Here is a 10,203-nt window from a genome sequence, read left to right as displayed (position 1 = left end):
ACCTGCTGTTCTTACAATGCGCCACAAGGTGACGTACGGAATAGTTGCTTTGAATGGACCTTTTTAACCTTTGATGACATTAAAGTCAAAGTGAATGTTTGCACCCCTTAAAACTACAGCCAGAACACAAAAATGAATTAGAGAACTATTGTTATTGTAATGTAATGTAATTTTAGAAACTAAAAAATACCCATAAAAAACTAAAAAGTAAGGTAAATAAGTTTTAAAAAATTATAAAAATATAGAAAATCACACAATTTATTTTTCATAATTGTATTTGTGTATTTATTATTATTTCATATTTTTGTATAATGTCTGTATCTTATATGTGAATATTATGTGTCCAGGTTTCTTAATGAATCACCCACATTTTAAGGTTTGTGTTGAAGGCAACAAAGTAAATTATTAATCTAATTAATTATGGTAATGGTAATGGTTTTATTTCATTTGAACATGCATCAGATTACAATTGAGCGCATCACATAATCAGTTCACAGTTCCACATGTCCAAAAGGAGTAGGAAGAAGCAAAGCTTATTAAATCCTACCCCGCCATCTGGTACTTTTACAATCAGTAACTGTTACATTTGTTCACCTCCTGCTTTCCTAATATAGGAATTTTTTTTCCACGTACCGAAGTACGAGGTGATATTACCATACAATGACATAATGGGTACCATAGTAACTGTCAATATAGTGATATGTATAGCACATCATGACTGATTAATTAATTTCATATTAATAACATAGCTCTAAAATAGAATTAATTGTAGTTTGAAAATATGTCGACAACAATCTTTACAACATTTTTAATAGTATGACCTTGTGTGTTTTTATTGTTAATTATTAGCTTTAAACGTGTAATATGTAGGAGTTTCCCATATCCACTTTGGGCTGTTTCCACCAGAAGATGGCGTGTTTGTGATGCAGTCGGTCTGACACACAAAGGGAGGAGGAGGCGGGGAGACAGGCTGTCAGTTGCCGGTGCAGCAGCACAGCAGCTCGGCGGAGGCAGCAAACAGCACCCGGCACTCCCGGTCCCATCTTCCCATTACTATTCTCCATTCCCCCCTCCTTGTCATCCATCAGATATGTCAGCCAGACCTGGTTTTTACCGCCAGGAGCTGAATAAGACGGTGTGGGAGGTTCCGGAACGATACCAGAACCTGACGCCGGTGGGGTCCGGAGCCTACGGTTCGGTGTGGTGAGTGTGTTTGTTCGTGTGTGTGTGCGTGTGTGTGTGTGTGTGTGTGTGTATGTGTGTGTGTGTGATGGGGCGAGGCTGCATCCCATAGCTGCTTGCATGCATGTTGGTTGGTTAATTGTGTCATCAGAATGAATCAAATGACACAAGTCAATTCATTGGAATGAAATCATTTCATTGAAATCCCTCAAAGTTAGCCTACACATTACTCACCATGCAAATGTCTCATAACATTTCCTTTTTGTTTTTTTTGCATCAAAAACCCTTGAGTGCCAGTGGAGATCTAACGGTTGCTATGGCGATACCCATCCCCGACAACATCAATTAAGCTATCATAGCAAAGACAGAATGGGTTCTGTGGTTGATCTCTGTAGGATTCTATATACAGATATTATGATTTATTATGATGATATTGCAACTGCTGGTGGCTTTGGTGCCTTTTCCTAAATGCTGACAATAGATTAGCTTGTGCAAAGCAAGCGTATTTATATCCAAATCCTGAGCAGGGAAGTGATAGTTATTGCTTCACTTCCTCTTTGTGGTGAAACGGCTCTGAATCACACTTTCTGGCAGTTTTTGGTTTCACAATAGTTTGGAGTATTAACAGTGTATCTCTGTGATAGTTATTAGTTTAATATGTTGTTTTGGTGAGACTTGTGTTTGTCACCAAAGTGTGGTCTTCCATACAGCCCAGTGCAAACAAGACCATGCAGGTGCACCTCATGCTTTGTTTGCAATCACAACATCATTTGGGGGTTTAAGCGGGTCCTCCCGTCCCAAGTCACCGGTCTTAAATTATATAAATCCACAAAAGACATTCCAACGCAAAGCTGCTTTGAATTTCTAATGCGATAGGGGGATGGGGTGTCAGAGAATGACATGTGTGTGTGTGGATCATTTTGCTGAATGGGAAACCCTCCTGAGACTGCAGACTCGGCTCATATTATCCTACATGGTAGCGATGCATGGATTCCGCTGAATACTTTCCAGATGCACTGTGTATTGACCCTTAGTACGCCATACCTGCAACCAATGGTGTGTAAATGCAACATACAGTGGAGGCAAATTTTTGTCACACTTAAACATTTCAGCTCAGCAAACTAATTGAAATATGAGTCGATGACAACACAACTGGTCTTAGAACTCTGCCAGGTCCTGAAGCGGCAAAACAGACTCAGACCGTCACACTACCACCACCATATTCTACCATTGCGATGATTTTTCTGGTAAAATTGAGACAAGCATTGAGTCATGAACACAGACCTCAACCGAGGCAAGTGAGGCCTGCAGTTCTTTCAACGTTGTTGTGGGGTCTTTTGTGACCTCTTGGGGTAATTTCATTTATTCATTCAATTTCACCACTGTTTCATACATTCACAATTGGTGGTTTGCCGGAATCCCAAAGCTTTAGAAATGGCTTTATAACATTTTCCTGGCTGGTAGATCTCAATGAATCACTTTATCACACTGGGGCATATCGGTTTGGTTTTGGTTTCTCCCTTAATAATAAAAAGTTGTGTTGTCATTGACTAATATTTAAATTAGTTGAATTATCTGCAACATTTGAGTGTGACAAACATGCAAAAATAATCATAAATCAGGAAGGAAAAATGCCAGCATGGCATGTGTGAGGTCTGCTTTGTGTCGGAGATTGGCTGAAATCTGACTGGGGGCATCTGGAGTGGCAGCAGGTGACGGGAGGCCAGGAAAGGTGCAGTCATCCATGCAAGGCTTTACTGGAGCATGCCAGATCACATAAGGTCCGCATCATTTACTGTATTTCTGCCGCTCTCTCTCTCTCTCTCCAGTTCGGCCTACGATGTGGTCTTGCGACAGAAGGTGGCTGTGAAGAAGCTCTCCAGGCCTTTTCAGTCGCTCATCCACAGTCGACGTTCGTACCGGGAACTCAGGCTCCTCAAGCACATGAAACACGAGAACGTGAGTGCATCTAATGAGAAATGATAGGATGAGCTCAGCATCTCTTTTTATTGATTCAAGTGCTCTGTCTCCTTAGGTAATAGGGCTGCTGGATGTCTTCACACCTGCTGCGGCACTTGAAGAATTCAATGAACTGTAAATCCTCACATGTCCATTGCACATCATTACAGTATATACAGCATGTGTGTGTTTATGGTGTGGGTTATACCTGTTGCTTTTTTTTTTTTGACCCAGCTACCTGGTGACCAACCTGATGGGTGCAGACCTCAATAACATTGTCAAATTCCAAAGGCTGTCAGACGAACATGTTCAGTTTTTAATTTATCAGCTACTCCGTGGCCTCAAGGTGGGTTTCTATATGCTGAGATACTGGATGCTAAAAGACACACTGCTCAGTTTGGATTGGAAAAATAAATAGATACAGTATATAGAACACCTCACATACACGATAGAGGGTTCATCTCATACAGTATTTTAATGCAGCGTGGCCAATGAGTGTAAAAACAGGCTTCAGGCTAATTATCAGATGCACACCAATGATTTTGACTAAATAACAATTTTTAAAAAATGATCGTTTAGTTGGTATTAAAGAATAATGTGATAATAATACTGCTATCATAAATTATTTTATTAATAGTAATTTACTGAATATATTTTAAAACTATTTTGGACTTAGTTTATATCATACTTGTTATTACATTATGTTATTATTACACATATTTTTATTCATATTAGTATATATTATTATATGATTATATATTATTTTAACATAATAAAAAAAGATTAATAATCTTTTTTATTATGTCAAAATAATATAAAAGAGTGTCTGTAAATTAAATCATGGATTATTTATTATTTATAATAAATTATTGCTTATTTACAAATTCCATGTTATTTTTTATTTTTAATTTATTTAATTAGCATCACAAATTAGCATGAATATAAATTTTGATTTTTTTTCACGCATCATTTCTGTTTTTGACAAAATAAATAATTATTCATATTAGTAAATTAGTCATTATAATGTCATTATGATGTTTGTTTTCTGAAGAAATCAAGGATTATTAAGAACTATTTTGGACATTCAGTTATTTTTCTTTCATGATCACAAATTAAATTATTAATTGAATGTTATTATTATGACAAATTAAAATAGTACTTTACTGAGGATGGCTATTCAGTTTTGAACAGGGGGATTTTAACGTGTGATACAGTGGTTCACCCAGAGATGGGTGGATCATTGTATGGCTCGTACTGTTCTTTGTTTCTAATATGGGACTAGAAATTAATTAATTTCTAACAAGTTTGGAACAAAAACAATGTTTTTCTTGATTTTTCTCAAGCTGCCTCGTCTACCTAGAAGCATTCCAGCCCCTCCCACTTGTAAAACTTCTGACCTCGATTGCTATCATTTAATTTACTCAAATATCTGTGCTAGCATTGCAGTCATATTCTTGTTCAATGGATTCGTGTCCGGGATTGCATGCTAACAAAGTGTGGAGGACCAGCTGTTCAGTCTCGCCTGTTACCACGGAAACTAAAAAAGCAGCCTCCCTAGTGGCGGTGGCTTGCACGGAGAGCTGCACTAATGACCCCTGTCTCCTTATTTATCTCCTACCCTCCCCACCACTCGCCCCTCCTGCATGGCCATTGGCTGGCGGTGCAACAGTACATCCATTCAGCTGGATTGATTCACAGAGTGAGTGTATCAACTTTGCACTTCCTGTCACGTTGTCTATCAATTTTTCCCCACATCATGTGTGTAATTCAACATATACAGTACAGTACAAGTATCCATCAGTACGCTGTCACATGGTTGATATTTATCGTCCTTTCCAGGACCTTAAACCGAGCAATGTGGCTGTTAATGAAGATTGTGAGCTGAGGGTAAGTCCAAACACTTAAAGGGGTGTCCGTCGTGTGTGTCGGGGTCCATTGCCACATTCGAAAAATAGAATTCAACAAGAAGAAAATGGGAAAAATTAAGGTAAAAAAGACGTAATTTTCAGAGAATATAAAGTGTTAGCATAAAGAGAAAAAAGTTGTAATATTATGAGGAGAAAAACATTTAATTTTTTCAAGTATAATGTGAAAATATGAAAGAAAAATTATGTTTGAAAACATCAAAGAATGAAGCCAAAATATAATATATAATAAAATAGAAAAAAAAAGTGTAGCCTGGGGAGCATGCTGTTTTTTTTAAATATTCAAAACAAAATAAATTTTCAGATAATAACATTTAAATATTACGACAATAAAGTCAGAATGTTATCAGGAAAAACAAGTTGTGACATTATGAGGAGACAAACAAAGTTGAAATATGAAAAAAATAAGACTTTAAAAATGAATAATATGATGAGAAGTTGAAATATTAGAGAAAATATTCAAGAAAAAATATATTTAAAAATGTTAATATTATGACAAAAAAAAACCAAAAGAATAAAGTTAATATTTAGGTTGGGAAAAAGTTATGAAATTCGAAGAATAAAATCAAAACATTGAGGAAAAAAGTGTAGCCCAGAGGGCCATTTGTGGCCAATTAAAGAAGGAAAAAACAATAGCAAAAATATTTAATTTTCAGAGAATAAATGATATTAAAAGACAAAAGTCCAAATTGTACTAAAATAACACAATATTAGGAAGGGAAAATAGTTTAAATATTAAAGTCCTACTATTCTGAGGAACACACCAAACAAGTTGCAATTTTTAAAAATGTATTTCAGAAAAATGTTATAGAATTATGAGAACTACAAAATTTTAGGAGTGACCACCTCACCCTTTGATTTTTGAGTCTCTCCTTCTTAAAAAAAATGTGGACACCCCTGACTCAAACCACCACTTGCTATGTTAGCGCTTCCATGCGTTGTATCCAGTACGTCTGCTTCCTCCAACAGATCCTTGACTTTGGCTTGGCGAGGCAAACAGACGACGAGATGACAGGGTACGTGGCGACTCGCTGGTATCGAGCGCCGGAAATCATGCTAAACTGGATGCATTACAATCAGAATGGTGAGAGAGCATTTTAGAAAGGGTATTATTATCATGAATGAGTGATTCATGTCCAGGCTTTATCTTACAGTTGATATTTGGTCGGTGGGATGCATTATGGGAGAGCTGCTAAAGGGAAAAGTCCTTTTTCCCGGCACTGACTGTATCCTTTATCAGCCCGCGGCAATCTTTCTTTTATCCACCCACCATTATCTCTTCAAGTTTTGGATTTGCATGACAATCTGGAGCCCTCCAAGCAGAGACAAGTTAGGGAATGAATGGTAGGCCACCACAAAAGGCTTGAATGAACCTGCTTGTTGTTTTTGGTGTCAGGTATCAAAGGCAATTTGATGAACTGCTCCCTCAGTAGTCTTTTTTTCCATGAATCGGCCTTTTCAAAGATATTGACCAGCTGAAGAGAATCATGGAGATGGTGGGAACGCCGACGCCTGACCTCTTGAAGAAGATCTGCTCCGAGCATGTGAGGAAGCACTTGTGGATGCATTGTGTGTGTTTTAAAACATGTTCCTGAACGTCACCTTATGCTGCAGGCACAGAAGTACATCCAGTCTCTGCCTTTTATGCCCCAGCAAGATCTGGAGAAGATCTTCAGGGGAGCCAATCCACTAGGTCAGTGCTCCTTCACAGGAGCCTTTTTCCCATGTGCATTATCGCTTATGTCCCATCTGCTGCTCTTTAATAGCTGTAGATCTGCTTAAGCGTATGCTGGTTCTGGACTGTGATGGGAGAATCTCAGCCAAGGAGGCTCTCTCCCACCCTTATTTCTCCCAGTACCACGACCCGGACGATGAACCGGAGGCGCCGCCTTATGATCAGACACTTGAGAGTAAAGACCGCACTCTAGAAGAATGGAAAGGTGAGTACAATACAGCATCTACTGAAACGTCTGGGTCGTGATAGCTGGGAAGATATTTGGGTCTTGCCACTAAGCCAAGCATGGTGGCGGTAGAAGCGTCATGGTCCGGGGATGCACGAGGACTGCAGACACTGAGGAGAGATGTGGTTCATCGAGACAAACATGAATGATCACAATTTTCAGACCGGTTGAAAAAATACGAGAAGTTACATCTTTGAGTTTTGAAGTGGAGCTTTTTAGCAATTTATTGCACAGTGAAACAGGCTGTTCAAAAGCTGATCAAAAGTTTAAGACCACAGTCGTTAAAAGACAATCTTGGCAAAAATGTGGTTTTCTGTCATGATTTCTTGATGGCAAAGGCAAAAAAGCTTTCTCTCCTTGAAACACCATTGCTACTGAATTTGAACAGTTGGTAAGACAGTAATTTGAAACTCCTTCAAAGGGGGGAGGGTGGGGGAAGGTCAGATCTCAAAGAAGACTGCATGGTGAACAAGTGGTTAGCACACAGGCCTCACAGCTAGGAGACCCAAGTTCAATTCCACCCTCCGCCATCTCTGTGTGGAGTTTGCATATTAAGCGGTAAGCGGTAGAAAATGAATGAATTGTTATTGTTACATACTTCTCAGGTCTACACTTTGAGTGTTAAGTTGCTGTGTGATGACTTTAGTGTTCTTTGTAAAATGACACAGTGAGTCAGACTGTTCTATTGTTGTATTGTTATCTGTTATCTGACACTACATTACACTACAATACACTGATACTGATATATGCTATACTTATACACTGTATTACTTTACAGTACACTATGCCCTGCTTCATTCATTCCCCTGCACTACACTATGGTAATCTGTGTTATTATGTACCATGCTGTGCCATACTTGACTATACTACACTGTACTGTAATTCATTCATTTTAATTATTCTATTTAATACTGTACTGCACTCCACTGCGCTACGCTAGAGATTACTATTAGAAGAAGTAATGAATGTTCTCCCCGTGCATGCGTGGGTTTTCTTCGAGTACTCCGGTTTCCTCCCACATTCCAAAAACATGCTAGGTTAATTGGCAACCCCAAATTGTCCATAGGTATGAATGTGAGTGTGAATGGTTGTTTGTCTATATGTGCCCTGTGATTGGCTGGCCACCAGTCCAGGGTGTACCCCGCCTCTCGCCCGAAGAAAGCTGGGATAGGCTCCAGCACCCCCAAGACCCTCATGAGGATGAGCGGTAGAAAATGGAAAATGGGGTGCTTTTTCCGTCAATGGAACAATGGAGCTTCAGTTTGTCCAGGGGCGTCAAACGGTAGGTAGCTATACGGAGGTGTTGCGCATAGCCATCCCTCATAGCTGAAGGTCCTTGTCTGTGTGGTAATGACTGGCAGATGCAGGAATAACGTCACAATTTTGGTCCCCTGATCCCTAAATCCATTTGGGGGTGGATGGGAAGGGAGGTTCCTAAAGTCTTCACCACCTGGAACAGCATTCCCACAATCCTCTTGGAAACATTCCTGTTTCTTCTTTTTGCATTTTGAAGCTTTACTTAGAACCTTATTATCCTTCCAGTGCATGAACCATGAACCAGCCATCAACCTCACCACACATCACTGACAATGAGGGCTGTGTGTTAAAACTCTTGCCTTTTCCACTTGTGCAGAGTTGGTGTTCACGGAAGTAAACGGCTTCAAAGCATCCGTCGGAAAGACTGACAGCCTTCAGGTGGAGCAGTGAGGCTACCATCTCAAAGAGTCAGCGCACTTAGGCGCTAACAAGACAAGCGGTTCGCCCGAAAGACGAGCAACAGACATCCCAAACAACTGGAGTGTTTACAGACATGGTTTACAGACACCACGCACGCTAGGATTTCCAAAGCGAGAACAAAAAAAACACCATCTGCTTCCTCGTTATTGCAACACTTTTGTTTGTGTTTAAAGACTTGCATCAATGCCCGCTTCCTACTAACTGCTACTGCATGAGTGTATTATATCAACACGGTGTATTAAGAAACTAGCCTGCAGGTTAGGGAGAGGAAATTTGCCAAGAATCATTATCATAAATCAGTGATTCAAGTCATTTCTAGTTTACACAGTAGTCAACACCAAGTGTGCTTTTAATTACCAATGTATGAAATACTGCAGGCCTGTGTTTACAGTGTGTCCTATGATTTCTTGATGGAAATGTTTTACTGCCCATAAAGTGACTGATTTTAGCATCACTTTGTACCACAAAGGCGCCACGTCCGATGAATGCGATGTCATATATGAATGCTGTACTTTCAGGGTGAGTTGCAACAGTCCAGTGAATGTAGAGGTATAGAATGTACATAAAGTATGTTATGTTGTCTGGATAAATGGTGTTCACCTTTCTTTGAAATGTACTTTTATATTGTGTGGAGTGTGGCTTTTCATCTTATAAACACTTTATGACCAAAGCTTTCAGGTTTTCAGACCATTTGGAATTGTACTACATCATCATGTCATCATTATCATGATACGATACATTCACTGACCACATAATGTGACCTGTTCTCCCAACCTGCTTTAAAATGATGGTGGACTCAAAGCTTTTTTTTTTTGCAGTGTTCAATTGCCACCACATCATAAAAAGCATGTAAAAAGATGATAGTATGAGGATAACTATTAAATATACAAACATGTAGCAATACAAGTTTAATATATATTAAAAAAAACAGTTTTCCATAGCATTTCCTCTGAGCACAACATTTCATTGGAGCACAAGTGGCATAGAAAATGGATTTATGTGTGACAACACTGCCTCTCTCCACCAGAGGGAGGCTGATGTCAATGCAGCACCCTGGCAGGCACAAATTAATGTCTTCCTCAGACCCAATGCATTAGAGGATATCTTTAAATATAAATATATATATATATATTCTATTTATTTATTTATATATCTAGCGAGCAACTGAGTTCGATTCCACCCTCGGGCATCTCTGTGTGGAGTTTGCATGTTCTCCCCATGCATGCATGGGTTTTCTCCGGGTACTCCGGTTTCCTCCCACATTCCAAAAATATGCTAGGTTAATTGGCGACTCCAAATTGTCCATAGGTATGAATGTGAGTGTGAATGGTTGTCTATATGTGCCCTGTGTCTCGCTTGAAGACAGCTGGGATAGACTCCAGCACCCCCATGACCCTTGTGAGGATAAGCGGCAGAAAATGAATGAATAACTCTTATTG

General features: G+C 39.2%; 1 protein-coding gene across 2 annotated transcripts; it reads left to right on the top strand.

Moving 5' to 3' along the window:
• Positions 1–916: 916 nt before the first annotated feature.
• mapk11 (mitogen-activated protein kinase 11) lies at positions 917–9,422 on the top strand. 2 transcript variants are annotated; one of them, XM_058078736.1, is made up of 12 exons: positions 917–1,203; positions 3,012–3,141; positions 3,218–3,276; positions 3,376–3,487; positions 4,811–4,840; positions 4,981–5,028; positions 6,036–6,150; positions 6,221–6,292; positions 6,531–6,610; positions 6,681–6,759; positions 6,833–7,006; positions 8,661–9,422. In XM_058078736.1, exons 1-12 carry the CDS (start codon positions 1,091–1,093, stop codon positions 8,732–8,734), a joined length of 1,086 nt encoding a protein of 361 aa, XP_057934719.1. In that variant the 5' UTR covers positions 917–1,090; the 3' UTR covers positions 8,735–9,422. The 2 variants fall into 2 exon arrangements, 1 of the variants encoding a protein (XP_057934719.1); XR_009130431.1 differs by lacking the exons at positions 6,833–7,006; positions 8,661–9,422 and having other exon boundaries at positions 6,221–6,410; positions 6,681–6,696.
• The last annotated feature ends 781 nt before the right edge of the window (positions 9,423–10,203 follow it).

The sequence above is a fragment of the Doryrhamphus excisus genome, chromosome 7 (assembly GCF_030265055.1).
Source record: "Doryrhamphus excisus isolate RoL2022-K1 chromosome 7, RoL_Dexc_1.0, whole genome shotgun sequence".
Lineage (NCBI taxonomy): Eukaryota > Metazoa > Chordata > Actinopteri > Syngnathiformes > Syngnathidae > Doryrhamphus > Doryrhamphus excisus.
Note: the sequence above shows the minus strand (reverse complement) of the source record. Positions and strands in the feature narration are given on the sequence as shown.

What these genes read in the sequence shown, in the direction of transcription:
- mapk11 (XM_058078736.1), top strand. Translation starts at nt 1,091, where the DNA reads ATGTCAGCCAGACCTGGTTTTTACCGCCAGGAGCTGAATAAGACGGTG. An exon ending in AGCACATGAAACACGAGAAC is followed by an intron (nt 3,142 to 3,217) that starts GTGAGTGCATCT and finishes CTGTCTCCTTAG; the next exon opens with GTAATAGGGCTGCTGGATGT. An exon ending in CAGGGGAGCCAATCCACTAG is followed by an intron (nt 6,760 to 6,832) that starts GTCAGTGCTCCT and finishes GCTCTTTAATAG; the next exon opens with CTGTAGATCTGCTTAAGCGT.